The 25,948-nt window shown below is 42.4% G+C and overlaps 1 protein-coding gene across 12 annotated transcripts in view; it reads right to left on the reverse strand.

The window, feature by feature from the left end:
* The window catches only part of NRG1 (neuregulin 1), a 703,230-nt gene that overhangs the window by 5,391 nt on the left and 671,891 nt on the right, over window positions 1-25,948 (reverse strand). For 7 of the 12 annotated variants that reach the window (XM_073345927.1, XM_073345922.1, XM_073345924.1 and 4 more), the window contains 6 exons: window positions 24,165-24,223; window positions 17,488-17,511; window positions 11,259-11,361; window positions 7,468-7,594; window positions 6,772-6,902; window positions 5,763-5,966 (listed from right to left, as the gene is read on the reverse strand). In XM_073345927.1, coding sequence (XP_073202028.1) covers window positions 5,763-5,966; window positions 6,772-6,902; window positions 7,468-7,594; window positions 11,259-11,361; window positions 17,488-17,511; window positions 24,165-24,223 — 648 coding nt within the window. Of the gene's footprint in view, window positions 1-5,762; window positions 5,967-6,771; window positions 6,903-7,467; window positions 7,595-11,258; window positions 11,362-17,487; window positions 17,512-24,129; window positions 24,224-24,844; window positions 24,892-25,948 lie in introns of those variants that run through there. The other 5 variants (XM_073345932.2, XM_073345920.1, XM_073345921.1 and 2 more) reach the window with 5 other exon arrangements.

Genomic DNA, 25,948 nt, shown 5'->3' on the forward strand with positions numbered 1-25,948 from the left:
TGGCAGTAGGGCATGCATACTGCTTTTCATTTAGGCCATCACTGAAAAACGCAGCAGCCTTTGTCAGTGCTCCCATAATCAATGCACCTGACGGACAGACATTCCCAATGTTATTAGCCACATGGTGTGTTAGCTTAGAATGCTTTTGTGCTTATGGGGAAAAGTGAGAGAGGAGATGAATTTGATGAAACCAGAGGTGCAAGGTTATTGGAAGAGCAGGGGAAGTATTTTCAGTTCTTTGGCGAGTCCAGCGACAGGAGTGAGGGAGCAGGAGATGAAAGAAACACAATGCAGTTGCAAGTAGTTTATAAAAATTGTAGTGTTTGTTGTTCCAGAAAACATTTGCCCCATGTCTGGGACTTGAGGGAATGAGCAGGGAAAAAGAACTAAAATGAGCAGAGCTGAGGCTATCTGAAGCTTGAGCCTGCATATCTCTGGTAAAAACAGAGGGGCAGATTTTGCCACCTTTACTCATGTTGATTAAGTAGTTCTTTACAGTGACAGTAGTTCCATCAGAACTGGAACCAGAGTACTTAGGTGGACCCCTAATGTTAGAACATATCGGGCCTGAGTTTCCAAAATGAACTGGAATCTCCACCTTGTTCAGTGGAAGCATCTGGGTGCTGACCCCTGGAGAAACCATCCTGTCTTAGAGCACTGAGCTGGCTTTTAAATGCGTAAAATAGCATTTTAAAATGGCAGCTGTTCCTTACGTGGAATATGATCCGTGTAAGGTCTTTTTTCAGGACACACCTTCCCCCCGCTGCACACAATCTCCTTGCCAGTTCTGTGGGGGCATGAGGAGCCAGCCCCTTGACAGAATGACCCGGCAACAGCTTCAGAAATCAAAACACATAGCATTTCCTGTCCCCTGTGTGGAAACAAGAGCCGACACAAAGGACGGTTTGGCTCAGTATTAATGGTCCCTCTAGAGAATGTACTCAGTGTCCCTTGGTATCCTTCTGGGGAAGGTTAGCAGTTGAAGGTGATTTTTATAAATGGAGCTAAGCTGCCAGGTAGGCAGCCGACCCTTAAAACAAAAGTCCTACTGACGTTCAAACAAGAAAGACAAAGGGCCAGATCCTCTGTTGGTGTAAATCAGTGTAGTTCCCCTGCACTCAGGGAAGCCAGGCTAATTCACCCCAGCTGAGGATCTGGCTCAAAATGTCTGATCAAAGGCACAGTGCCCAGCATGACATTTAACATTGTTTAGTTTTGCCTGTTTTTCCTTTCCCTGCACTTCACCAGCTTGAATTTCAGTTGTATCCAAATTTAAGACATACCCTCGTCTTTACAAGTTACAGGCCTACTGCTGATAAGTGCATTTTATTTTTAATTGGTGAATAGTTATCTGAGTCTGAAATTGTCAAAATCAGTCTAAATCCAAAATTGTTATCCAAAGCATGACTCAGTTCTGCATATTCCCCTTGATTAAACACAGCAGGATAATTGGAAGGAGGGGAAATTGGGTTAGATTCTCAGCTGTAGTAAACGGGTATAGTTCCATGGATTTCAGTGGTGCTCTGCTGATTTACATCTGCCCTTTGTTTCTAGGGAAAAAACGACAGCTGTAACCGTTTGTGGCAATGAATCAAGTTGGCCACCGTGAGACCAGAGAGGAATGAATAGGTGTGTGTGTCGAATAACAGAATTAAATCATTCCCTCTTTTTCCTTATATTCAGGAGCTCTCTGTTCTATTCAAATCTTTCTATAACTGGTGCTGAAGGGATAGAACCTTCCACCCAACAAGTGCTGCTGACAGGAAGTTTCACTTCATTTGGTTTAGTTAAACCGGTCCAACATTGTGTATTGACGCACGGATAGAGATACACCTGGATGGCATGTGATATGTTTGTGAATGGGATTATATGATGGAGTTTCCTGTCACAGGAGGGGACTGGTCTAGATGACCCAGGAGGTCCTTTCCAGCCCTATGTCATATGTTCCCATGACAATTATACGGGTTTAAAACTGGGTGTATCAGTTTAGCGTGTGTCTGTAAATTTACCGACATAAACTAAATGGATAGAATCCAGGTTTAAACTTATATAAGAGGATCCACACACAGAAATGCAGTGGTTTAATGAAATCAACACAAATCACTTTGAGTTGTGGAAAATGGCCAGTGCTACTGTGATGGGTCCTGCACTTTTTCTTGGTGTGGTGGGCCAGGGCGCCGCCCCTTGCCCCTGTTCTTGGGCGTTGTGGGCTCTGCTAGTGCCTCGGTGGGAGAGAGAGGGGAGCGGGGAAGGGACCCACGTCCGCTCTCCTATCCTGGGTCCCAGCCCTTTCAGCTTTGCGGGCTGCTTTCCCTCTCTCCCCTTGGGTAGGGTTTCCCTCAGTCCTCTGTGCCAGGGGAGTCCCTCTGCTCTGCTTGGGCAGGGTTTCCCTTCCCCTGGTCCTCTGGCTAACAGCAATACTCCTCCATACTCTAGTCAGCTCTTCTTCCTTCTCTCTGTCTGACTGAAGCAGGGTTTTTTTATTAGGTCTTGGGTGGGGCCTTAATTGGCTCCAGGTGCTCCAATTACCCTATAGTAACCTTTCCGTAGTCCACAGGGAATAAGGCCTTGATCAGCCTAGGGTTTATATACCTCCCATCGACCACTCCTGCTGCTCTCTGGCCCTGCTGTATCACAGTGTGTAGACCAGGTCTTAGGTCAGCCACCGAGATGATTTCTACAAGCTTCTCTGGTGTGAGATGCAGCAAATATGTTCCACTGAATACTAGGTGGGTGCCCAGCAGGTGTAAACTGGTGTCGCTCCATGGACTTCAATGGAGCCAGGCCAACATGCATTAGCTGAGGAGCTGGTCCTCAACCTTCATTTAGCTTTTAAAGTAAAATTAAGATGTGACTCAGGTTTACCTTAGAGATCAGAGCGTGGAAGGAATATATTCTTGTCTCATTAACTCCCTGCGCAGCAAAGTCTTAGAGGAGAAGGGAATCTTCATTTTTATTTTAACCGGTTTTTTTATGGTTCCAATTCAGCTTTAATTTAGAGTCTCTCTCTCTCTCCCCCACCCATCTCCCAGAAATAATTTGCCATTTATTTCCTGCAGGCTGAAGATAGATGAGGCCTAGTTTAACACCCAGGGTTCATGGTCACATCAGGCACAGGTTTGGGCCACTGGTGATTTATTGTAAAAATGCACCCTGTATTTCCCCCTGGAATGTTATTTGCAGGAAATGCAATGTTTGGAGACGTGGTGCCCTCTTTCTCCTCGTTAGAATGAAGCGATATATACCCAAAAAGCTTGCTAATGTGTCAAAATGCTGCCCGGGGTAACCTAGACGCTCCAGAAGGGCAGTGCAAACAACATCCTCTCTTCTCACCCAGAAGATCAAATATGCTATACTAATGATTATTTTATCTGCACGAACTTGGGAGTACAATCCATATAGCCCGTAGATGGTACAGAATACAATATTTGCTGCTATAGGCCCTAATCCAGCAAAGCACTTAAGCACATGTTTGATGGGGTGGCTGCCCCTCACTGGTATGTAAGGGGTTAAAGCCAACCTGGGGAGGCTGCACAGGAGGCAGCCAATAAGGAAAAGGCTTGTAGAGACAGCCAATCAGGAGAAGCTTTATTGGAACAGCCAATGAGGGCCGGACTGGCGCATATAAGAAGGGGCTGCTGAGCAGAGCAGAGGCAGTCACTCCCTGGAGTTTGAGGGAGGAGGACTGGCTGCTTAGAAGGCTGGAGTACCATGGACAGAGCAGTGCTGGGCAGGGTCAGCGGAGTAGGAGGAAGCTCCAGGTTGACGGCTGCCAAACTGGGACCCTGATACAAGCGCAGAGGAGGTGCTAGGGCTGTAGGGAAGTAGCCCAGGGAAGGAGATGGCAGAGCTGGAGGAGGGGCAGTATGTGGCTGCTGGCTATAGGGTCCCTGGGTCAGTGGGCAGGGCCAGGCTTCCCCCTATTTCCCACACTGGCCCATGAGCAAAGTGGTCAGTGCATGGACTGCAATCTGCCACTGGGATGAGTGTCTAGAACCTGGACTGCAGACTGCCACTGAGGCAAGTGGTTGGTCGAAGAACTGTTGGTCCCCTGGAAGGGGGAAAAGAACTGAGTGGGGCACAGCTGGAGGGCTGTGTCCAGAAGAGGATGACGTGATCTGGGGAGTGATGTGGATCCTGGATGCAGAGACAGGAGTGATGATGGGCGAGACACCACCTGAGAATGGTGCACTGGCAACCCTGAGCTAATTCCCAGGATGGCCAGCAGGCGGCGCCACAGTGGTGAGTTGAACCCATCACAACATGCTTAATTTTACACTCGAGTGAGCCCATCAATATTAACAGGACTACTCACATGATTAAAGTTAAGCATGTGCTTAAGTGCTCTGCTGGATCAGGGCCATAGCTGGTTCCCTGATTTTGGGGTTGCTAGACGCTGCATTTATTGAAAGCTAAATTCCAGAGTAAAATTACAGGCAGTTTTTTCACAATAATGCGACAGCTAGTAATGACCCAGCATTAGCTATGTTTTGCCTTCCTACATGCTACATTCATAGAGCTCATGTCCATTATTCACGCTTCCCTACCTTAGCCAGCTCCTCTCTCTGTAAGAACCAGTGCAGGATGTAGGCTTCTGCTGTCATTTGCACACGCTACTTTTTGACTCATGAAAGTGTCTCCTGCACAACTCAAGAACTTCTTTGATTATGCTTATTTGGCATATTAATGCTACCACAGACAGGCAGTTAAACCGTCCCTGTGAATTCACAACACTCAGAGAGCTGGTCTAACAATGGTTTGTTCTAATTTTTCTTATATCCTAACCCATAGAACTGTATGACCACACTCAGTGTTAAGTTAGGGCTGCCTATGAGGGCTTAAAGGGCCGACGGGGCTAGCTGGTGCTAACTTAATGTCTTTATAATTATTTTTAAAAGTTGCAAACACAACAGTGTATAAAGAAATGGTTTGTACTTGACAGTATGCCCCTCCCCCACTCCTTCATATGCCACTCGTCCTTTCCAATTGTAAGCTCCTGGAGGCAGGGACTCTGTCTCTGTACATGTCTGTACAGTGCAATGCCTCACACAAAAGATCCTGAGTGGGGCTCTCCTGTGCTCCTATAATGACGAGAACGACAGCGCTTCACAGGCATTGTAACTATTCGTTCAGTTTCCCCTTTTGCCTCTCTCTCTCCTGTGCACGTAGGCTGCCGACACTCCAGTAGTGTCAGTCACCCTACCCGGTTTCAGTTCTAGCCCTGCTTTCACTTACAAACACACTGGGGGGGGGGGGATTGTTCAAAAGCACCTAAGGGGTTTAGGAGCAGAAATCTCACTGAAAGACAAAGGGGCTTGTGCTCCTAAGGTACATAGGTGCTTTTGAAAAATCTCTCCCCCAGTGGATCGATCAATCAATCCTCTTTATCTTCCTCTTTTGTCTCTCATAAACTCCATAGGCTGCCTTACTTGAGTGCAGGAAGCAACCGAGAAACAGAACTAAGTAAAAGTCTCCCCTTTGATCTCTTTTTCTAGCTTCATATGCGAGAGAACCTCTGGCCAATTAGGTCTTGTATGTATGTGAACTAATGCCCAGTAGCCATGAGCCAGGACCAGAAGAGGAAGGAAGGGAAGAAGGAAGATTAATGGGGCACTGCTCGGCACATTTATGAATAAGGAGGAACATTTTCTAAAGAAACGGAATTTTCTTTGTGGTCCTCAGGCACGAGGATTCACTCTGGATCTCTTCAAGCCCATCTTGCCCCGGCAGCTAGAGGAAGCAAAGTTAATTTCTCGTAGTACCTTTCGCTGTGAGGTGAATCTCGGTAGGAGTCAGGAGTCTCTCTTGCGTGCCTCAGGAAGCTGTTGCAATCTCGTGGACCTCCCATGCCGCTGAGGCGTCCTCTGGGTCCTGCTGGGCTCGTGGGCCTGCTGTTCTCTACGGAAGAACTCACAAGCACCGAGTGGCTTTCCGAGATAATGCTTTCAGTCTGGCCGTTACTCCAACTGATGGGGGAGGGGAGGGGGAAAGAGGAGAGAAAGAGCTTTTACTTGAAATTCAGAACAGGAGAAAGCAAGCTAATGGAAGTTTAACAATGGGAAAGCGAGGGCTACATGCAGCTTGGGATATGCCTGTTAAACTCCATACCAGTTTATGGCAATCGAAGACCCTAGTTGGTGTGAATTCTGCCATCCTACAAATGACAAGATGGTTTTATTTCTGTGAATACCAATGGGTGGTTAAGTTGGGGGGGGGAAAGACTTTTCCAGTCATTAGCTTCTCAAACTGTGGATTGGGACCCCAGCGGGACCTGTTTTAATGGGGTCGCCAGGGCTGGTGTTAGACTTGCTGGGGACTGTGAGTTGTGGGGCTCAGTCTTTGGCTTCAGCCCTGAGTGGTGGGGCTCAGGATACAGGTCCCCTTGGGCTGGGGCAGAGGGACTCGGTTAGGCTCAGGCTTTGGTCCTCCCTTCTGGGGTCATGTAGTAATGAAGTTTGAGAACCCCTGAGCTAGAGCCATACTAAGTGATCTCACAGTATCTCCAAGAATACACAGTATCGCCCCGATTCAGCAATTTGTGTGTATTAAAATTCACAGTACCAGTAATGGAACTCCACACAATCATTAGTCTTAGTAAACTCCGAGGAAGATAATTAGTTTCGGTGGCAGGATGTTAAGTCTCATACATCTTTAGATTAAAACCCCGTGACCAGTGCATTTTTATGCATCTGCTTTATGCTATGGTGGCAGAACTGACATCCAACACCAGTTTCTCCTTAGGCAGGGAGGTTTGTTTTCTCATTCTGGTACCTATGGCTGGGCGTCTGGGTGACAGTGGTGGAGTGATGCGTTGTCGAGGTGTAGTGACTTGTGGAAAATGACGTCTCTGTCTCTCTCTCAATGACGTGTTCGCTGGATATTACATTTTTAGATACATACTGCTGAAGAAACAGACGTATCTCAGGTTTACACGGGGAACGTACAGCACATCTACACACACACACACACACACATTTTTTCAGATATTTATTTTGGGCCCTGGGTGAGCAACATTCACCAGCCTTTGCTGGCTTGAGGAACAAGAAAATGGGTTTGACCGTAACCTGGTGACTACAAAACAAAAAGCATCACAATCTACCAACTGGCAGTTAGGCTAGTCCACACCAGGAAGATTAAATATCCACTTGGTACATTATTTGTAGAGAAACCTCTCCAAAGACATGCTTCCTTACAGTACCGTTGCTATGAGCTCTGAGTTTCTTCTGCTAAGGCTGGTATTCTAACATCTCAGCTTCCGACACAGAGCGATCTAGTGACTGACATCCAATGTTCTTCTGAAATGGTTGTCCATGAAAATGCTCTGAATTTACTGTACATTAGAATCATTTCTTAAAAAGTGTCTAATCATTTCTTGGTGGAGAAATCCCACATTCTTGGAAACCCTGATCATTCATTTTTAGCAGCCAGCAGTTGAAAGGCCCTCAGATAAATGCAACGGCTACCTACATTGACCAGCTGGACGTTTTCGGGCGGTGGATTGGGACGGTGGGGCCCATTGGCCATGTTCACCATGTTGTTCTGCTCAGAGCGAAGGCTCTGCCTAAGACGCTCATGCAACTTTTTCCGTTGCTTCCTGTGTGGGAAAGAGGGAAATGGTTTTAATAGATGAAAGAGAGGCAGCTGCGCCACCCAGCATGATGGAAGCACTTTATTGTCAGCCCATGCCCATTGTTGACGGTCTCCGAGCAATTCCTAACAGCAGGGTGAAAAGCGCTGGCAGAGCTGGGGAAGGTGTGTGTGGGAGTGAAGGAAGTTGCAGAAGGACAGGGAAAGGTGGGAGAGGAGGAGATCCACTTCCAAAACTTACTCCATTTCAGAAGCAGTTCTCTTCTGAAGATCAGACTGACTAGGTGACATTCTGGATTTTACAATCCACTGACTTATATATAGCTTGGTTCCCCTCTACTGTACTGAGCTGCCACTCCTCATAACTATGCATCAAACCACAAAACACAGTGGATGTACTTCTGCCTTTGCTTGACATGTAAATGCAATATGGTACCATGCAGGCTGCTTACGGGTTTGATAGCATGGGCTGGATGGACATGCTGGAAACAATTCATCTATAACACATCCTATGGGTCTAGGAGCCGAGCCAGGGAACACCCATGTTACAAACAACAGCTAAATGCTTTGCACTGGCAGCAGCAGATCCTGTTCAGAAGAGCAGCAACATGCATCCTGCAGAGGCTGTTCACCGTGAGCCCTCCAGTCCTGTACCTGTTCCGCAAGCCTTGCAGCTAGCAATGTGTTACTGTGATGACTTTTCTCAGTCAAGACAGGAGGTAGCCCAGTGTTTCATACTGTGTGTTCTGGGACAGTGCATCTACAGAATTTGCCATGGAATTCTCCCCCCGCCACAGAACTGTGCTCTACAATTCAAGCTTTCACGTAAAAATATATTTAGAGTCTTTATGGTTGCAGAGGAAATCTTGAAAATATTAATGAAGTGCTAACTGATGAAGTAAGGTTGGCCTAAGTATGTGGACACCCTGACAGCTCTGAGAGGTGTGAACTGCCTCATTTATGTAAATGGAACGTTAACTCTGAAACCTAGTGATTGTCACATTGATGTCAACACTGTTAATAGGTTCACTGCTGTTTTGACAAAAACATCCAACTTTTGTGTTTCTGCCACTATCTCAAAATGCCTCGGACTCCTCTGCTTAGACCACAACCTTGATGTCCCCTGCTCAGCTGCTAAACCATCTATGAACACTTCTATGGGCTAATAACAAGCTGCCAGTACAAAATCTATAGCACACCAAAACCTGAAACTGCAGTATAAAATATATCAGGACTACAGTATTACAACTGTTATTCAATTTCATACTTAATTTATAAATATCCTCCAAATTTGTTTGAAGGTACTGCAGAATTTCCGTAATAGTGCTGCAGAACCCAGGGAATTGAGTGTAAAATTTAGGTCCAGTTTACTGCAGAGTATATAGGGTTTTGCCTATAGTACCTACAGTTCCCAAAGCTGTCTACAGAAGTGTAGATATTTTAGCAGGATAAGATACTGCAGGATATAACCATGTTATTTTCAACCCTTTTCAGAAATCAAGGGAGGATATTCCAGGCTTGGCAAAAAAGGAAAATAAGAAGCTGAAGCTTCTTAAAAGATGCTGTGATCAAGGAAGCTTGAATGCAAAGAATGAGTTACTGTACACTGTGCATTTTAATATTTTTGCATGAATTACTGGAGGCACATTTTGGTTTTTGTTATAATTTAGTGCAGTGGTTTTCAACCTTTTTGTCATTTGCGGACCCCTAAAAAAATTTCCAATGGACGTGCAGACCCCTTTGGAAATCTTAAACGTAGGGGTCCGCGGACCACAGGTTGAAAACCACTGATTTCCACTCCTCCTGCACTGGTGAGGGCAAGATGTAGCATAGGTTTCCTGGATGCACTACAAATACAGCAGAGTCAGGAGATATGATTACTACACAATTCCAATGCACACGACTTTAGGCAAGTTAGGGAACATGATTCAGGTCGCATCTACGCTAGAAGCTGGAACCGTGTTAGTGGATAGCTGTATGGTAACTAGGACACCTGACTCAGCTGTATTTGTAGTGTAGGCGGGTCCTAAACAGGCTTAGATTCATAATTTAGGGGTCAGATTCTTAGCTGGTATAAATGGCATAGCTCCACTAAAGTCAATGGAATTCTGCCAATTTGCACCATGTGAGAATATGGCCCTATGAGTCTGTGCTACTTTTCACCTTCAGAAATATAGCTGGGCGCATTTTGCAAATGTGTCGTTCTTCTTGCATTTAAAGGACATTAAGTAAAAAGAAATTGCAAAAGGAAGCTGAGAGGAAAGAGTAACGGGAAACCTAATGTGGTTTTGTGACGTCTCTTCATTAATTTAATTGCTATGCAGATAGAACACTTCGGAATTAAAGATTCGCTGTTCGATGTCGTCTTCACACTCCATCAGCAGTGTCATTTGCAAAGATGCCCAGGCATTTCTAGATCTTTCTTTTCTTATGTATTCTTTTCAAACCCATGTGGGGTTTTGCTAAAGACAGGATGTGGGAGGAGGGAGCACACTGAGCATATCCAAATGCTAGCATGACTCCACTGCTACATTTGGAGGGCTTAACCTATCAGTCCCCTTTTCACACTCATCAAGTGCTTTAAAAATATTTCGCAGGCCGCTGACAGCAATTCCCAATATCTCCTGCTCCTCCTGATTGTCAAGGGCTGGTTTGGATTCCAGGCTGCTCTAGAGAGGTATTTTAGGATGTGTATATTTAAAAAGCTGTAGGTTAGAAGCCTGATCCAAACCCCACTGTCCATTGGTTTCAGTGAGTTTTGGATCAAGTCCTAGAAGAGCAAATCTAATGGAACATCTGCTTTGTGCAAATGTGGTAGACGTACAATACTTTATTTTAGTGTTTGGTAGGTACAATTAGAAGAGTTTTATAAAAGCAGCAAAATAATTTGACAGCACAAGTCCTATTGACTTTCACTGGGACTTGCTCCTAAATTTTTTACATTAGCCCCATAATTTACAGAGACATTACAGAATTTAACAGCACATGTCTATACATCAAATTCAATCCTTTAGTCTTTTGGATTTCCAAGTTCCTACAGCCGCTGATCTTGTTCTCAGATACTTACAAACTAGTCTGATCTTTTTACTTCTAGTCCCTAAAACCCACATTACAGTGTTAAAAAGCTGGGCTCTGTTGTCCCATCATGATTCCCATGGGAATTATGAACATGTGACAAAAAAGGAATGAACAGATCAGTAAAGTTAGTTTGAATCACGTTCTAATTGGGAGGATTAGTTAATAAATTAATATTTGCAAAGCCCTTTGATATCATCCCAGGTGTGATATTAGAAATACAATTATATATAATTGTACTTCTAATATCACAATAAAATTAGTATACTTTCACCCACTATTGAGTGAGATTTGTATCTGCCAGTATTTAATCTGAGTGTACCGATTCCAATTTTGTCACTTACATTTGAATTTAGATAAACACACATTGACTTTGCATGATGAAATCATCATGCTTACATACATGGCCATCACATAGCAATGGTGTGAATCAACAATGCAAGCCTATGGCAGGTTTCAATCAGGCACTGACTATCACCCCACAACTGTCCAATGGGACTACTCCTGGGCAGTTAGCGTTATGTTCAGCTGTGCGGGTTTGTGGTATAAAGCCCTTAGGGATAATCATAGAGATAAAAAGGAAGAGAAAAGTTTACTTGGTTTTGCAGTAGGCCACAACACACATGATGCCAACTACAAGGAGGGCAATGCAGATGCCAGTTATGGTCAAGACCCTTTTCTGGTATAGTTCCTCTGCTTCTAGAAAGGGACAAAAACAGAGAAGATTACAAGATGCAGGCTGACGATTCAAGCAGATGACAGTGGACATGCTACATACCACCATACAGGACCACACAGTAAAAAAAAAACCCATGATCACCGTGCACTTTGGGCAAAACTCTATTGCAGGATCAGAACTTAATCTCTTAACACAATATCAGCGGCTAGTGGGTGCCAAAAAAACCATAACAAGTAAAATAAAAGATACTTATATTGTTCACTAGAACAATATCCAAAATATGACTTTTAAAACTGACAAAATATCATCATTTGCTGAAAATAAAAACACAATGCGCTAAGGTAATAATATGATTTGAAAATGCTTTGGATGTTTTGCTCTTGCAAAGACAGCTGGAATAAAGGTTAATTCCCAGTCTCAGAAAACAAATTTAGCTTGTTTCTTCTTCTCTTATTTTGTTTTAACATTCAATGTCGTCCCTTCCCGCAGCACCTCCCCCCAGAAAAAATCAAATTTATATCTCAGTGGTCTTTACAGGAGAAATTTCAGAGTATCTTTTTACATTCATAACATGAGGTTGGCTTGTAATTGTATCACCAATGAAAATGAGACAAATGGTCAGAGGTCGCTAATAACGCTCAGCAGTTGAGCCTTTCGCCCCCAAATATGGCAATAGCAATTATTAGTGATGCACTGTATCAAAGAAACACTGTATGATTACTTACATGTCCAGATTTGTATTAAAGGAATGGTTCTAGCTAGAGAGTAGCCTTGCCCTCTGAAGAAAACCTGTTCTATTTCACTGATCTCATTCGCAGAGATATTTCACCATTCTAAAGAAATCATTAGCACCAGCGATGTTTGGGTTGGCTCAGCCTTCACGTTCCGTCATCGGTCACACTTGGCGAAAGCATCATTGTATGTTGCAGTACGGAAATGTTATGCTTAGAACTTTGAACTGGAGACACGTAGACCCAGATCCTCATAGGCATTTAAGTGCCTAACTCCTACTGAGTAGATCTGGGCCCAACTGAGGGTTGACTCAAGACACGGCGTTGCGAATTCTGGCCTGTTTCCCTCTCTTTGGGACTGAAATGGTCACCATGGTTGGGCTTTTAAAAAAAATTTGGCACTGCTGGATGAACTAGCCAGAATTCCCCATGGCAATCGAGAAATGTAGCCTTAACAGTGATGTGACGCCAGTAGGAACTTGGCCTTAAATCTGGCAGGGCATCATCTTGACACCAATGGTGAAACAGCCATAAGAGAGATTTACAAACAAAAAGAAATGCAGCTCCCCACCATGGTGGGGACTGAGTCCTGGCGGAATGGGCACAGGATTTGAAATCTGCTGGCCTGGTTCCGAGGGGGCAGTTCTAATTGGTGTGCTCTTGACCTGTCAGTCCGCCTATGACCACACAGGAGTAACCTAGGGGCATGGAAGGTCACCGCTAGGCACAGAGATACACTTACTGTTGACCTGACCCTGACCTGCCCTCTGATCCCTTCATACAGGTTTATGGCAATACAGGTCTCCATTAGTGTCTCTTTAAACCCAGGAGCTAAATGCTTCACTGTCTTATGTCCCTTGCATACCCACCGATGTCAACGGAGATGCAGGCAATGTGAGACAGTGAAGAACCCCCAGCATATCCTTTGGTTATCACATGGCTAAAGCAAAGGATTAGCAACATGCTCTGGCATTCCGTGGGCTTCCTCTGTGTGTACCCAGTGTGGAAATTTGGAAGAAACCCTGAGTGGTCTATAGAGGTGGCTTAGTATAATTTTACATTAGCTGATTGTACTGAGGCTCTCGGAAACAAGGTCAGGTTTGTCAGAAAGGCTTTAGGAACCAACATGGGTGAGTTGGTGTCTATTCTAGGCTAAGTATTATAGTGATTGACAGTAGATCCATGTAGCTTAAGGGTATTGGTTGGTTCCATTTCTATGTCATATGATCTGAGTAAAGGGGGAAAGTGAGGCGTCAGGGGATGGTGAGTGAGATTGGATGTAGGGATTGGCCTTACAGTCATGTCTCCATGAAGGTCCTGATTCTTCATGTTGCGAAAGGGCCAATTCAGGAGTTTTGGTTGGGAGACTGAACTTACTGGTAATAAAGATACATCATACTCATAACATATGGTGAGCCAGTTAGGCTACTATTTAGAAATGGAAAAGGGACTTTCGAGAATTTAGTTGACGTCTAGGTAGCAATCCTAGGTGCTACGGTAATACAAATAAATAATAATTTCCTGAGAACCTGTTAATTAATTTAAGAAATGTTGTGGTTGGTTGATGAGGCATAACCCTGTATCTGTGTATGTACTGCCCACTCCAGAATGGCAGTGGCTATGCAAGGGAGTACACAAAAGCTGCTCAAATATTGTATGTCCTTTAAGGCCTGCCACTCTTGCAGAAACTAATTGTCTAAGGTAACAAGTTTCAGCGTCAATGGAGATTCTCCCCCCCCCCCCCAAAAGGTATCTTAGTTTCTATGATACAATGCACCTTATCATGAAATGAATACTTCCTGCAAGCCAACCCCACTGTAAATCAAAACACCAGTAAAGAGATCATGAACACCGTCAGACAAAATTAATAGTACTGAGTATTAACAGAGGGGAAGAAGAAGTCAGTGTGGTAAAACTAGAATGCTGCAAAATTTATTAAACAACTCAAAATCCAAGAACAGGAAGTCAAATGGGGAAAAAAAAGCCCAAAACAAACATGACAGACAGGAAAAGACAGAAGGTGAAATACAGGGAAAGACAAGGTTATAAGTTGAGGAGTCAACTGCAGGCCTGGCACAGCATGCTTGATACTAGAAAAAACAGAGTGAAGAAATGCTTGAAAAAAAGGTTTAAGCAGAGTCCGAAGGGATTTCTCATACAGCATAACTCCTAGCCTAGGCTAGTTAGACGCTTCCGTGAAAGTACTTACTGGTTAGCCAAGCAAATGGTGCATTTTGAGAACACAATAAACCAACATATAGGAGAACTATGTTAAATACAACATATTACATGTAAATTCAAAATGATTTGAACTGGAAGTCTGGTTTCATGTTATTATGTTAGCATATATTTTATTCTATATAACTCTGGAAAAGTCCTGCTCTCAGTTATATCAGTGTAAATCCTATTAACTCCAGAGGCGTCACTGAGGTTACACCAGACACTGAGGTAATGGAAACTACATTCTGCACTGTGATAGCTTTGATAACAGTGTTAGAGACGCTGAGGCTTGTTATAGGTACGTTGGTGTGTTCTGTGGTAGTCATGTGGTGTCTGTCATGTGTGATATATAAATAGACACGGTGGTTTGTGTGTGTTTATGAAGTGAATCTTGCACCGACAGTCCACCGCCTCCTCATGGGTGTGGAGCACAATGTGTTGTGGGTACTACAGGACAAGCTCCACGAGCCTGATTCTGAGTGGTGTAAAGGGGCCTTAGGGTAAGTGAGAACCAGGCCCTAATTAAAAAGTGGAGGAGACTGAAGGACGGCAGCAGAAGCGGGTATGATGGCCGGGGTGCTCACAGCAGAGCTGCTCCTTTAGTTTAGTGAAAGGGTTCTTGCCTAGTGAACTAATTTCCCTTTTGATCTGGCCACTTCACCGGGAATAGCCCCTTCGAATACGTGCTAACTACTCGTGGTAAACGACCGGTTTGATCGTGTAGTTAGCTGTGGTGCTCTGAGTAGCCTTCCCAGGCCTGAGGAAGAGCTCTGTGTAGCTCGTCTCTCTCACCAACAGAAGCTGGTCTACGATATTACCTCCCCTACCTTGCCTCTCTCCTATCCTGAGACCGACATGGCTAAGCCTGGCCGTGATTCCCACCCAGACGTTTATTGGCAGGTCCCGATGAACCCCATTGCTGCCAAGAAGCATGGGCTAGGAGAACCAGGAGCACTTACTCTACATGGCTTGCAGCTGGGAGGATCTGATGGGCCAGGATTAACACCCCCTTTTTTGGCTTCTATCCACCCTGGCCACAGCATGCAGCTACAATGAGGGAGTCCAGCCTAGTGCGCTGTGCTTCCAGGCAGCAGCACAGATGGGGCCAGTGCCCTCTCCCGATGCCCTGGGACCCGTATGGTTGGGAAATGAAATACTGCAGAAGGGAAGAGAGAGACAGCGCCTGGCTCTTCACAGCAATGCAGGTCACAAAGACTTCCTACCCACTAGTGGTGGCCCATCACAACTGTAGTCTCTGCACCCAAGGGGGTGGGTGGGAAAGGTCAGGTCACAAGCCTGTTTCCCCAATGCCAGCCTGCAGAATGGCACAGGTAGAGCTGGGAAAACAGGCGGCATGAACCAGCTGTGAATGTTCTGAACCACAATCCATGCGTATTCAAGCCAGTGCTCAGCGTCACACTCAGAGAGAGGGTGTGGGACAACCGAGATCTTTCTTGGTCAAATAAACCAAGTGAAGATTGACCAAACACAGGCCAGATCCTTAAACTGGTGTAGCTCCACTGACTTGAATGGAGTGACAGTGAGACAGTGACAGTGAGACACTGACCTGCCTTTCGTATTCATTAGTTTGATCGGTGTAACATTTACAGATTCATTTAATAATATTTTGCAGAACAATAACTACAATGTTGAAGTATTTTTTTTAAAATAACGTGGAAGAAGTTCAAAACAGCCTTGGGAAAAGTCCTTAGAGAGATATATGTGCAATGTGAATTTACAGATGGTTTTTTCTACTGACTGTTAAAAAATCCTTTATAGATTTGTTAGTTCTTCCTCAAGAATGCTAGGATAATGCAAATCACCATTAGCCTTAAATCATAATAGTGAAATATGTGTATGTCGCAAAGGCACCATTAATTACAAATTACCCTAAACTACTCATAATTACTAATGTATATGGATTTATTTTAAGTTTGTCCTCTAACAGACATTTGTGAAATTTTAAAAGAAAGAATCATATCTCAAGCGGTAGTCTGAAGTGCTTTAAAATGCTCTTTCCTGATAGAGGTTTGTATATGAGCTAAAGTCTGCAAGTGAGTCTGCGTGGGATTATAGCAAATAATTCACCAGACATTATTTTAGTAATAGAGTTTCTTCTATTACAGCACAGTACTATGTGACCTAGTGCCAGACTTTTAAAAGTATTTAGGTGCCAATAAGGGGTAGGCACCTAAATACCTTAAAAGTCTGGCCCTTGCAGAATATTTTGCTTGTGATTTTTTTCTTCAAATTTATAATGGTCAGCACTCCACACACTATTTCCGTGGCTATGAATTAATTATATATCCAGGCAATTTTAATAGGAATCAAAATTAATTCTCTTTTGCAAATAATGAAAAAAACAATTTGTCTACTTCATATTTTTTGTAAAGAATTTTAGGAAATTCCAAATTATAATGAATTACATCAAATTTAGCTTCATTTTAATAATTCAGCCAGTTCAAGAGACGTTTCACCTCCTGCAAAACATTAGTCATATGAGCAAGGACTACTCATTTAAAGGGTTTGTAAGATCAGGCTCTAATCCTTACATTTACTGCACCATGGTGAAAATGGTACCTATTGTCAGTGCTTTTGCCCTTGCATAGTTTAGATTTATTATTGGATAGATTGAGCCCATTTTGTAAACTTGAGTATCTGAAGGGAGGCTTGTCAGCTCTTACTCAAGTATCTAAATACCTACTGCAGGCAATTAAGCGCTGATTTAGGCACCTAAATATGGATTTAGTCACTTAATTTTACTTTGAAAACTGAGCTCAATATTGCTTATTTTGTTGCAGAATTTAAGTGGCTATATTATCTTCTTGACTTTTTTTAAAGACAGTCCATTAGCCACTTTGCTTAATTAATTCAGTTGGCTTTTCCAAAACCCAGCCACACCAAAAGATCATAACTAATGCTAATGTAACAAGTGTTTAAGGCCATCTGACAGAAAAGTCAAGTATGGCGACTTCAAGGCTAATGTATATGAAGTCTGGAGATTTAAAGTATCCTATGTTAATTAACATTCTAGTGAGTTAATCACAACTAGGAAGTCGACAAAGGTTATTGTTATAGCTGTATGATCCCTTCTAAAGCGTAAAGAAATTGGTTAGAAATTGAAGGAGGGGGAAAAAAGGTTTTAATCTCTCAGGCTCTAAAATCTGCAGGCTAAAAGGAATGATTGGTCCATACCCATAAATTCAATCCCAAGATGCTCTGCCAATGCAGAAAGTTGACAAAAAAGAAAGAAAAGGGAAAAAGTTTCAGAAAAGAGCAATACACTGTACTCAAAAACAAATTACACATGAATATTACGGCTGTTCTGTGTCTGCACACTGAAACAGGACGAGTGGCGTGTGGTTAACAGGGCAGTCAGTGCTCAGATAAGCGCCTGTAAGCTTGCGGGTCAATAACGGTTGTATCAAAGGTGTTACACACCAGAATAGGAATATGGCATTTGCACGGGCACAATGCAGTGAACACAGCAGTTAACCCTTAAAGATCTTACTGAGAGGTAATGGAAGTGTGGTTAGGTGGTGATGCTTGAAATAGTTTATTTTTAATCACTGACAATTATAGTCTATGGAGTCCTTACATTGAGCTGAATTACCCCTGCCAGAGAGAGGATTTAGGGGGTGCTTACCCCCAGTTCCTGAAAACGGTGATTCTGGTGGGAGACACTGCCATTCTTGTTGTTTAGGGGCAACTTCATCCTGACCATTACTATTTTGTTTGATGGGAACAGATATCTGCCACAGAATGGGCCCTCGTCAGCTTCTCAGATGGCTTGAATCAGCTCAGCTCCAGTGACTGCATGGGCGTTCCACACCCACTTACACTAGCGGAGGGTCTGACCCCGTGTCCTTAGGCCGCGCAGCCCCTGCAGAACCCTCCCTTGGTGGCCAGCCATGCGTCCAAAGGAAAAACCCAGACTTGTGGGAGGATGTTTGTGTGTGGGGTAGGGGAGCTGTCGCTCTGATAAAATCAATAGTCTAATCTGGCATTCCACAGCCAGCACCAGTGGGGAACGCAAATTTCTCCGTGGCTGCGTATTCTGGGAGACCCATGTAATTTCCATGGGTGGAGGAGGTTGTTTTCTTGTTCCCTTTGTAGAACTAAAAAATGCTGGATAAAATCCTAGCTCCACTGGCATCAATGGCAAAATTCCAATGGGCTTCAATGGGACCAGGATATCACTACTCTGTGCTTTGGCTAACTGGGTTGTATAACAAAGTTATCCATCAAAATCCAACAAATATAGGTTTCTCTTCCCATTGGGTGACACTTCAACCAGATTAGCTTTCGCTTCCTAAATTTTTTGTTTATTATGAAGTTTAGAACCTGACCCTAATTTTCTACGGAAGTAGATATTCAATTAGCTTACACAGATTGGGGAGAGTGAAGTGCACAATTCTTTCCTTGCCTATCGGTAACATTTTAAGGGTTAACTAAATTGGAATCCATCCAGATTTCTTTCTTAGGAGCTGGTACTACATGCCGAGGTGAACACTGCTAACAATATACATTAGTTGCATAGAAAGCTTGGTTAAATCTTCAGTAAAATTAGTGACATGCTCATGCATATATATTACTGCATTTATGTTGTTTTATAGGTAAGACTGCTAGTCCGGTTCTAATTTAATTTGAACAGAAGTCATTCATATCATGCAGCTTCTTTTTCAAATAATTCATTGGAAATTGGTCCTTAAAACAGGAACATACTCTGGTCATAAGTCCTAAAAAGAAACCATGCTGAGGAAACATGCAGCGCTCATTCTGATCCTAGACAGCATAATTTATCTTTGCTATTTGGAGCTTCAGTCTCTTTTTGATTAAAAGAAAGCAGAGTACCCCGACACTTAATTTTATAAAGCGCTTATTACATTGTATCCATTCCCATTTCATGTTGTTGTCTCATATTCAACAGATGCAATATGCTTCCTGTTGAATTTCTGCCCGTGTGTTTTAAAAAGAAACACAAAGATTATTTTAAATAATTAAGTTCCATTGTAAATGTGATTTCATGTTGGGCAAACTTTAAAACACATAGTTTAAGGGTAAAATTTTCAAAAGTGACTTAGGAGGGTAAGACCCATTTTCAAAAGTGACTTAGGGCCAGATTATTATAGGTATTTAAGTGTCTAGCTCCCAAGGATTTTAATGGGAGTTAGGTGCCTAAATACCTTTACAAATCTGGGCCACAGGAACTTAGTAGCCTCGGTCCCATTGAATCTCTACTAAATTGCTTTTGAAAATTTGTGTTCTTAAGGCAGTTTTGAAAATGTGACCCCAAGTCTAATTTAAATTTGAGAAGACAGTAAATGTTCACTTTTGAGTGATCCTGCCCATCATATCAACGTCAAATAGTTTGCTACGCTCCAGAGCATTGGTCAGGCAATTTAGATTGAAAAAAAAAAATGCGGCCTTTGACTTTCATCTTGGGGTGAGATGAAGAATAAAATTTTCAAACATGCCTAACTTAGGAGCCTGAGTTCCACAAAATGTCAGTAGGACCTAGTGCCTACATAACCTAACCACTTTTGAAAATTTTACCTGAAAACTTCTAATACCTCGGTAGCCAGGGTTCTATTTTGGAAATTTGTATGATCTTAGAGCAAATCTGCCAACTGTAAATTTCAAAACCTAAAATATAATTTATGTGTAAAAACTGAAAAGTGAGGGAGTTACTGTACAGCAATCAGCAAGTCCAGTGAGAGCTGGAGTTGTCACTACAGTACGTCAGAACTTAATCAAACCTTGCCCATCATCCCCTGTAATTTATTGGCCAGACAAATCTCAAGGTTACATGACAGAAGAGTCTCATAATTTTCATAAGAAATTATTCAACCATGAAAAAAAATGATCACCAAGCCTGATAAGGCTAAAATTGACCAAATTTAATAAGTGATGTGTATTGCAGGTCTTACCTTCAGGAATACAGGTTTCTTTCCCACATTTAGTCCCTTCTGCCACTCTAATGCATTTTATGTGAGTGTGTGCGTGTGTATATGTGCACATACACACAAATCATACATACCCCCCATGCAGATGTACCATACAATCTACTGAGAGACTCACAATTAAACTTACAGCCATGCAAGGGGTCCTCAGACCACCAGGGACAGGATAAAAGGAGAAGATGTTTACCTGTTCCATGCTGACTGAGCACTGTGGATGTAACCTGAATCCCTGGGGAATATATTTTCACTAGTTCTGCATACATTCCCTTTAGACCTTCTCCTGACCACCAGGAATGAATCCCCTCCCCACCTGGCATGGCAGATGAAGGCAGTAGATTGTACTTGGGTTTTGCCGCTAGGGTCCCAATTAAAGGGTGCTGTAGGGACTCCCAGATTTTTCACAGGTTCATAGATTCCAAGGCCAGAAGGGACCAATGTAATAATCTAGTCTGACCTCCTGGCCACAGAACTTCGCCAAACTAATCCCTGGAGCAGATCTTTTAGGAAAAACAGCCAGTCTCTGCTTGAACCAGATCTTGCACCAGTCATTAACTGTCAGTTTTATAACAAATTGTGCATCTTATTCCCCTTCCCTCACGATGGTAGGAAATTTTGTCCACTTGCAATCCTGATGGTAAATTTTGCAATACACGAAACCTGTCAATTGTCATGTTGCAGTGCAAGGCCCTTTAACCACGATAGAGCATGCTCATGAAGCTGGAAGCGAATGACCTTGCCAACGTCCGTGGTGTAAAATGCTTCTACAATGTTTCCTCCTCTACTTAAAGGAAGGAAAAACTATTTCTATGGGGGAAGGTGCCTTAACTAAGATACCTATGAAAAATACTTCTCTTTTCAGTGCAGTATGAGGAGTACAATAGTCTTAGAGATATCTTTTTGTTTGAACACCTGCATATGTTGAGTCCAGTCCAGGGCTCCGTATCTAGACAACCTCTTACTGGGGTATGTGGGGTATGCTAAGGATGGGATTTTCAAAAGCACTCAGCATTGGCTTCGCTCTGCTCCCGCTGACAGTCAAACTCCTTCTGACTGCAGCCACAGCGGAACGAGGCCAATGCTTTTAAATATCCCACCTTTTAAGCTGAATATTAACAACAGAAAAATGACATTAGGATTTTAATCCATAGGTCTTTGTATGGAGCCACATTGAACCATCCGCTTCAAAGCAAACGTGCCCCTTGAAATCAATGAGGACTTCTGCTTGAAATTGGATGGCGCAATCTAGCTTCCATTTTTTTCTTTTTCTATTGGTGCTTGCTTTGTTTAACATCTGATTTGCTCAATGTGCTTACCTGACTAAACTTAATTAAATCAATTGCTCAGTATGTGGGATACAGCATAAGCTCTTGCCTTTCAGCCCCAGATATAATGTTAGAATGATTCTTCAGATCAGGCAAAGTTCTCTTTTTAATTGTATGGCTTGACCTATACGTGGCTGTAAAACAAATGTAATAGAAATGCTTCTTTATTGATTTTTCTGGCTACATTGAAATGGGCTCTCCCTGGTCTACTTCCAGAAGTGTCATTTTAAGATTTGTTGCATCTTAAGAAATGCCACTTTATGCTTCAGATCTACTGTATATAGAAAATGGTAGAATAAAATAAATAGGCTAGATTTTCAAAGTAGCCCAAGGTAGGTAGATAGGTGCTCTACACCCACTGAATTTCAATGGGGTTGTCAAAAATACCTCAGTGATTTAAAGACAGGCGTTCCATAGGCTTGTGCTCCTCAGTCCCTCGGAGTATTTCTGCACAACAAAAAGCCCCACAACAGTGAGTCTCAGAGTCTGGGTCACTCTTGGGCTTCTGTTGTGGGGGCTAAAAATTGCAGTGTAGACGTTTGGACTCAGGGCTCTGAGATCCTCCTCCATTGCCAGATTTCAGAGCTCCAGTCCAAGTGGGAAGTCAACATTGCTATTTTCAGCACTGGAGCGCAAGACCCAACAGCCCGAGTCAGCTGACCTGGGCTCTGAGACTCGCGGCCTCTGTTTTCTTTTTTTTTTGCAGTGTAGACATATCATATCTGTAGGTGCCTAACCCCTCAAGGGAGTCGTGAGGATCTGGATCTTAGGTGCTTTTGAAAATCATGGCCTTTTTGAAAAACCCAATGACTTGTTTAAAAATCCCAAGCATAGTTAGAAAAATTAAAAACAAATGAGAAAAAACCCCCAAATATATTATTTTTCTGTGTGGAAAAAATGAACTTGTGGTTCATGTCTGAGTCTCCATTTGAATTAATTTTGGAAAAGTGTAATTTAGCCTTTGCACTACTTTTTTAAAAAATAAATGTTGTAACACTTGTTAAAAGCACAGAAAATTTGGTTTTCAAAATAATAAATTAATGTTCATAATTACAAATCTAATACTCAGGTACAAAAGGACTGCACAGCCTAGAAAGGTATTTTAGTCTTTTGGTTGATACATGTAAGAGGCATTTTAAAAATTACTCACACTAATAAACCTTTTAAAATGCAGTGTAAAATAAATACTAGAATGCTGTGCAGTCGAATCGCCTGCCATTGTCCTGGGGATTTACCAGGGTAACTCCCATGATAGACAATATGAATTATGTATGTACATTCTTTGTTCACTGATGTAAGAGAAGACCTATGTCTCTATTAGGGCTCCAAAATGTCCAGTGTGTGCTAACAGCTTTTTAGCCTATGTACTAATGGAAATCTAAACTGAGCAATCATGCAGTCTCTGAAATCTTTCAATGCTAGTGAGTGATCCATCAAAAATAGTTCATATAGAACTGCCCTTACATCATAATGCAGTGGAACGCCAGCAAAAATTAATTATGAATAGCGAATGTGCATTAAAAATGTAAACCCCAGGCAATTTCCCTCCATTTTACATCTGACTTGGTTATATCTGAAGGCACAAAATAAATATGCAACGTACTTCGCACTTTCTCACTATTAAATAATAATTAATAGTTAACAAGACCATCCAAGAGGAAGTTTATGAAACTATGTCTCTAAGGCCCCAGTCCTACAGTGTGTGTGTGTGTCCAAAGGAGTCTACATGGCACATTTCTTCAGCCATTTAATCTGGCTCTGAAATATTTGATCTTTTGCACCTGTCCCCCATAAATAAGAAATGTCAATCAGCATCATTTAGGTCCCCTTCCCCCCTTCTCTTTCTTCATGTAATTTTCTTCCTACTGAAATGTAAAATGTTTGGATAATAAAGGAAAAAAAGCCCTCACTCCTGTTTGAGTGTGTTCATTTGATACACCTGGAGCATGTAAGCTTTTATTTTCCAAGGCAATTTATGTATATCCCTTTTGTTTGGAAGGTTACTATCTTTATAAAGATTTTATAAAGCGATTGCTGTTTTAGTGCTGGGATTTATTTCTTTTAGCAAATAAAAAGCGAGACTTTTAAATGACAGGTTTCAGAGTAGCAGCCGTGTTAGTCTGTAGCCGCAAAAAGAAAAGGAGGACTTGTGGCACCTTAGAGACTAACAAATTTATTTGAGCATAAGCTTTCGTGAGCAAGTGAGCTGTAGCGCACGAAAGCTTATGCTCAAATAAATTTGTTTAGTCTCTAAGATGCCACAAGTCCTCCTTTTCTTTTTTTGAGACTTTTAAATGTATCTTTGAACTTCTTGTCAGCTACAACTCCGTAGGACGTCATTCAATATTAATTTCAGAACGCTCCTAAGTCTCAAATGCCTAAACATCAATGCCAACAAATCCAACAGAGTACTGCAATTGCTTTTGTTATCATTTTCATGCAACAAGCAGAGGCAATCAATATTAGGCCTCAGGCAATAAATCTAGTTACAGGTAAAAAAAAATCGGAGGAAAGATGCAGCGACAAAGAAGCAGCACTGACTAAGCATGCTCCTATTGAGGCAGAGACAGAAAGGAAGTGGACGTACTGTAGAAGCTGGCCATTACGTAGTTTTGGCAGCGATCACCAGTAAATTCATTTGGGCACCTGAGAGGAAAAACAAAAAAAATGGTAGAGAAAACAGAGAAAAGAGAAGAGGTGAATATACACTAAGAAAGAAGCTCCTTCAGTGTGAACTGATTTGACTTGGTGAGTTCACCTTCAGAAACTGAATCTTGGTTTAGCATGTCAAAATGGCTCAAGATGCTGAGAGCAGCCCACTTGCTTTGCAGAAGCCCCAAACCAATCGAGATCACAGTATATTTCAGGATGCAAAAAATTCACCATTCCAAATTTCCAAATCGCTTTTGTAAAGTAGTATTCGCAAGGCAGCTAGGAAATGAAATCTGTACAACATTCATCTCAGTCTACATATTCCTTTAGGGTAACAATTTGCAGCATTTCACCAACCAAGAAAGTTGGCAGAGTGAAACAACAGCAACAAAATTCTGCAGAGGATGAAAAGGATCCAGTTAAAAAAAAAAGTCACACAAACTAGGAACATTTTTGATGCGATAATGCCATGGTGTACAGATTAATAATTAAGAGATTCAAGCCATAATCAGAATCAAAGGATGCCAATTCCAGCTGAACTGTGAAAACACCAAGTAATAGTGATTGTGTTGCTGTAGTTGGGGAGAAAGCAAAGTTCAGATTATTTTAACATACTTTCTTGGTTTTGGATTTTCATGGGCAGAGTGTCAGTACATCTTGCTCCAGTGAATCCAGGTTGGCACCTAAAGGGCAAAAATGTGATAAGCAATAGAACACCAAAACCACTGAACTATCAGACTGATAATTTTTTTCCTATGGAACATGGAAAGTCTCTAAATGACTTCAGGGGCATGGGGGCCAGAAACTAATGAAAAAATATAATGAAAGAAAAAATGTGTCCTCGGAGAATTATCATTGTGTAAAATTTAAAAAAAAAATTATTCAAGAAAATCTGTGCAGTTTTAAAAAAAGTCAGCTCTAGTACAAATGGACTGCTCATTGTTCCTTCCTGAGACACTGATTACGGAACCACACCAAGTTTTCCCAATTAACGACACGGTGTTGGACAATAATTTTACATCCTTGCCTTCAACAATCATGTATATTGCAGGACCTATGGAAAGTCTACGGACTTTGCTGTTTCTTTAATAGCACGTTCTACCTTCAAGCTCATGCTTTTCTTTCTTTCTTTTTTTTTAAACACAGCTTTGTTCAAGGCAGCAGTTATGGTTAAATGTATTTGAGAAATGGAAAAGAGGTAGACCAAAAAACAACAAGCAGGGAGGTAGATATAAGTAGCCTCATCTCATCTCATCTCATCTCATCTCATCTCATGGAGCACACATCATAAGCCTTGGAAAAATGCAACATGAATTCGACTTTGGTTGTAACGAGGAACGTCTCTCCCCCATGTTGTCCATGACCTCCTTTCTGCAGCTGCGGCCAGCTTTTCCTTCTTCCTCATTCTCCTGGACCTCAGTGCAGCTTTTGACATTGCGTGGGACTTCATTCTGTAAGGCCGGCATAGCTACGCAGGCTTCTCTGGTTTCCTTAGAACATGATTCTGATGGTCCTCTTATGGAGTCCCACAGGGCCATCTGCTTTTCTCCTACCTATTCACTCCATTCTCAGTGTTCTACTAAGTTATCTGACTTTTACCTTCATGCTAAATCAAGTTATGTTGACACATTTAAATTAAGTTATATTTATGTCAAGTTATGCTTTATTCTGTTTGTTTCTAAAGCACTTCATGAGCTTGCTCCAGCCTGCTTCTGGTCT

Source organism: Lepidochelys kempii, chromosome 5 (assembly GCF_965140285.1).
Source record: "Lepidochelys kempii isolate rLepKem1 chromosome 5, rLepKem1.hap1, whole genome shotgun sequence".
In the NCBI taxonomy this organism is placed as follows: domain Eukaryota; kingdom Metazoa; phylum Chordata; order Testudines; family Cheloniidae; genus Lepidochelys; species Lepidochelys kempii.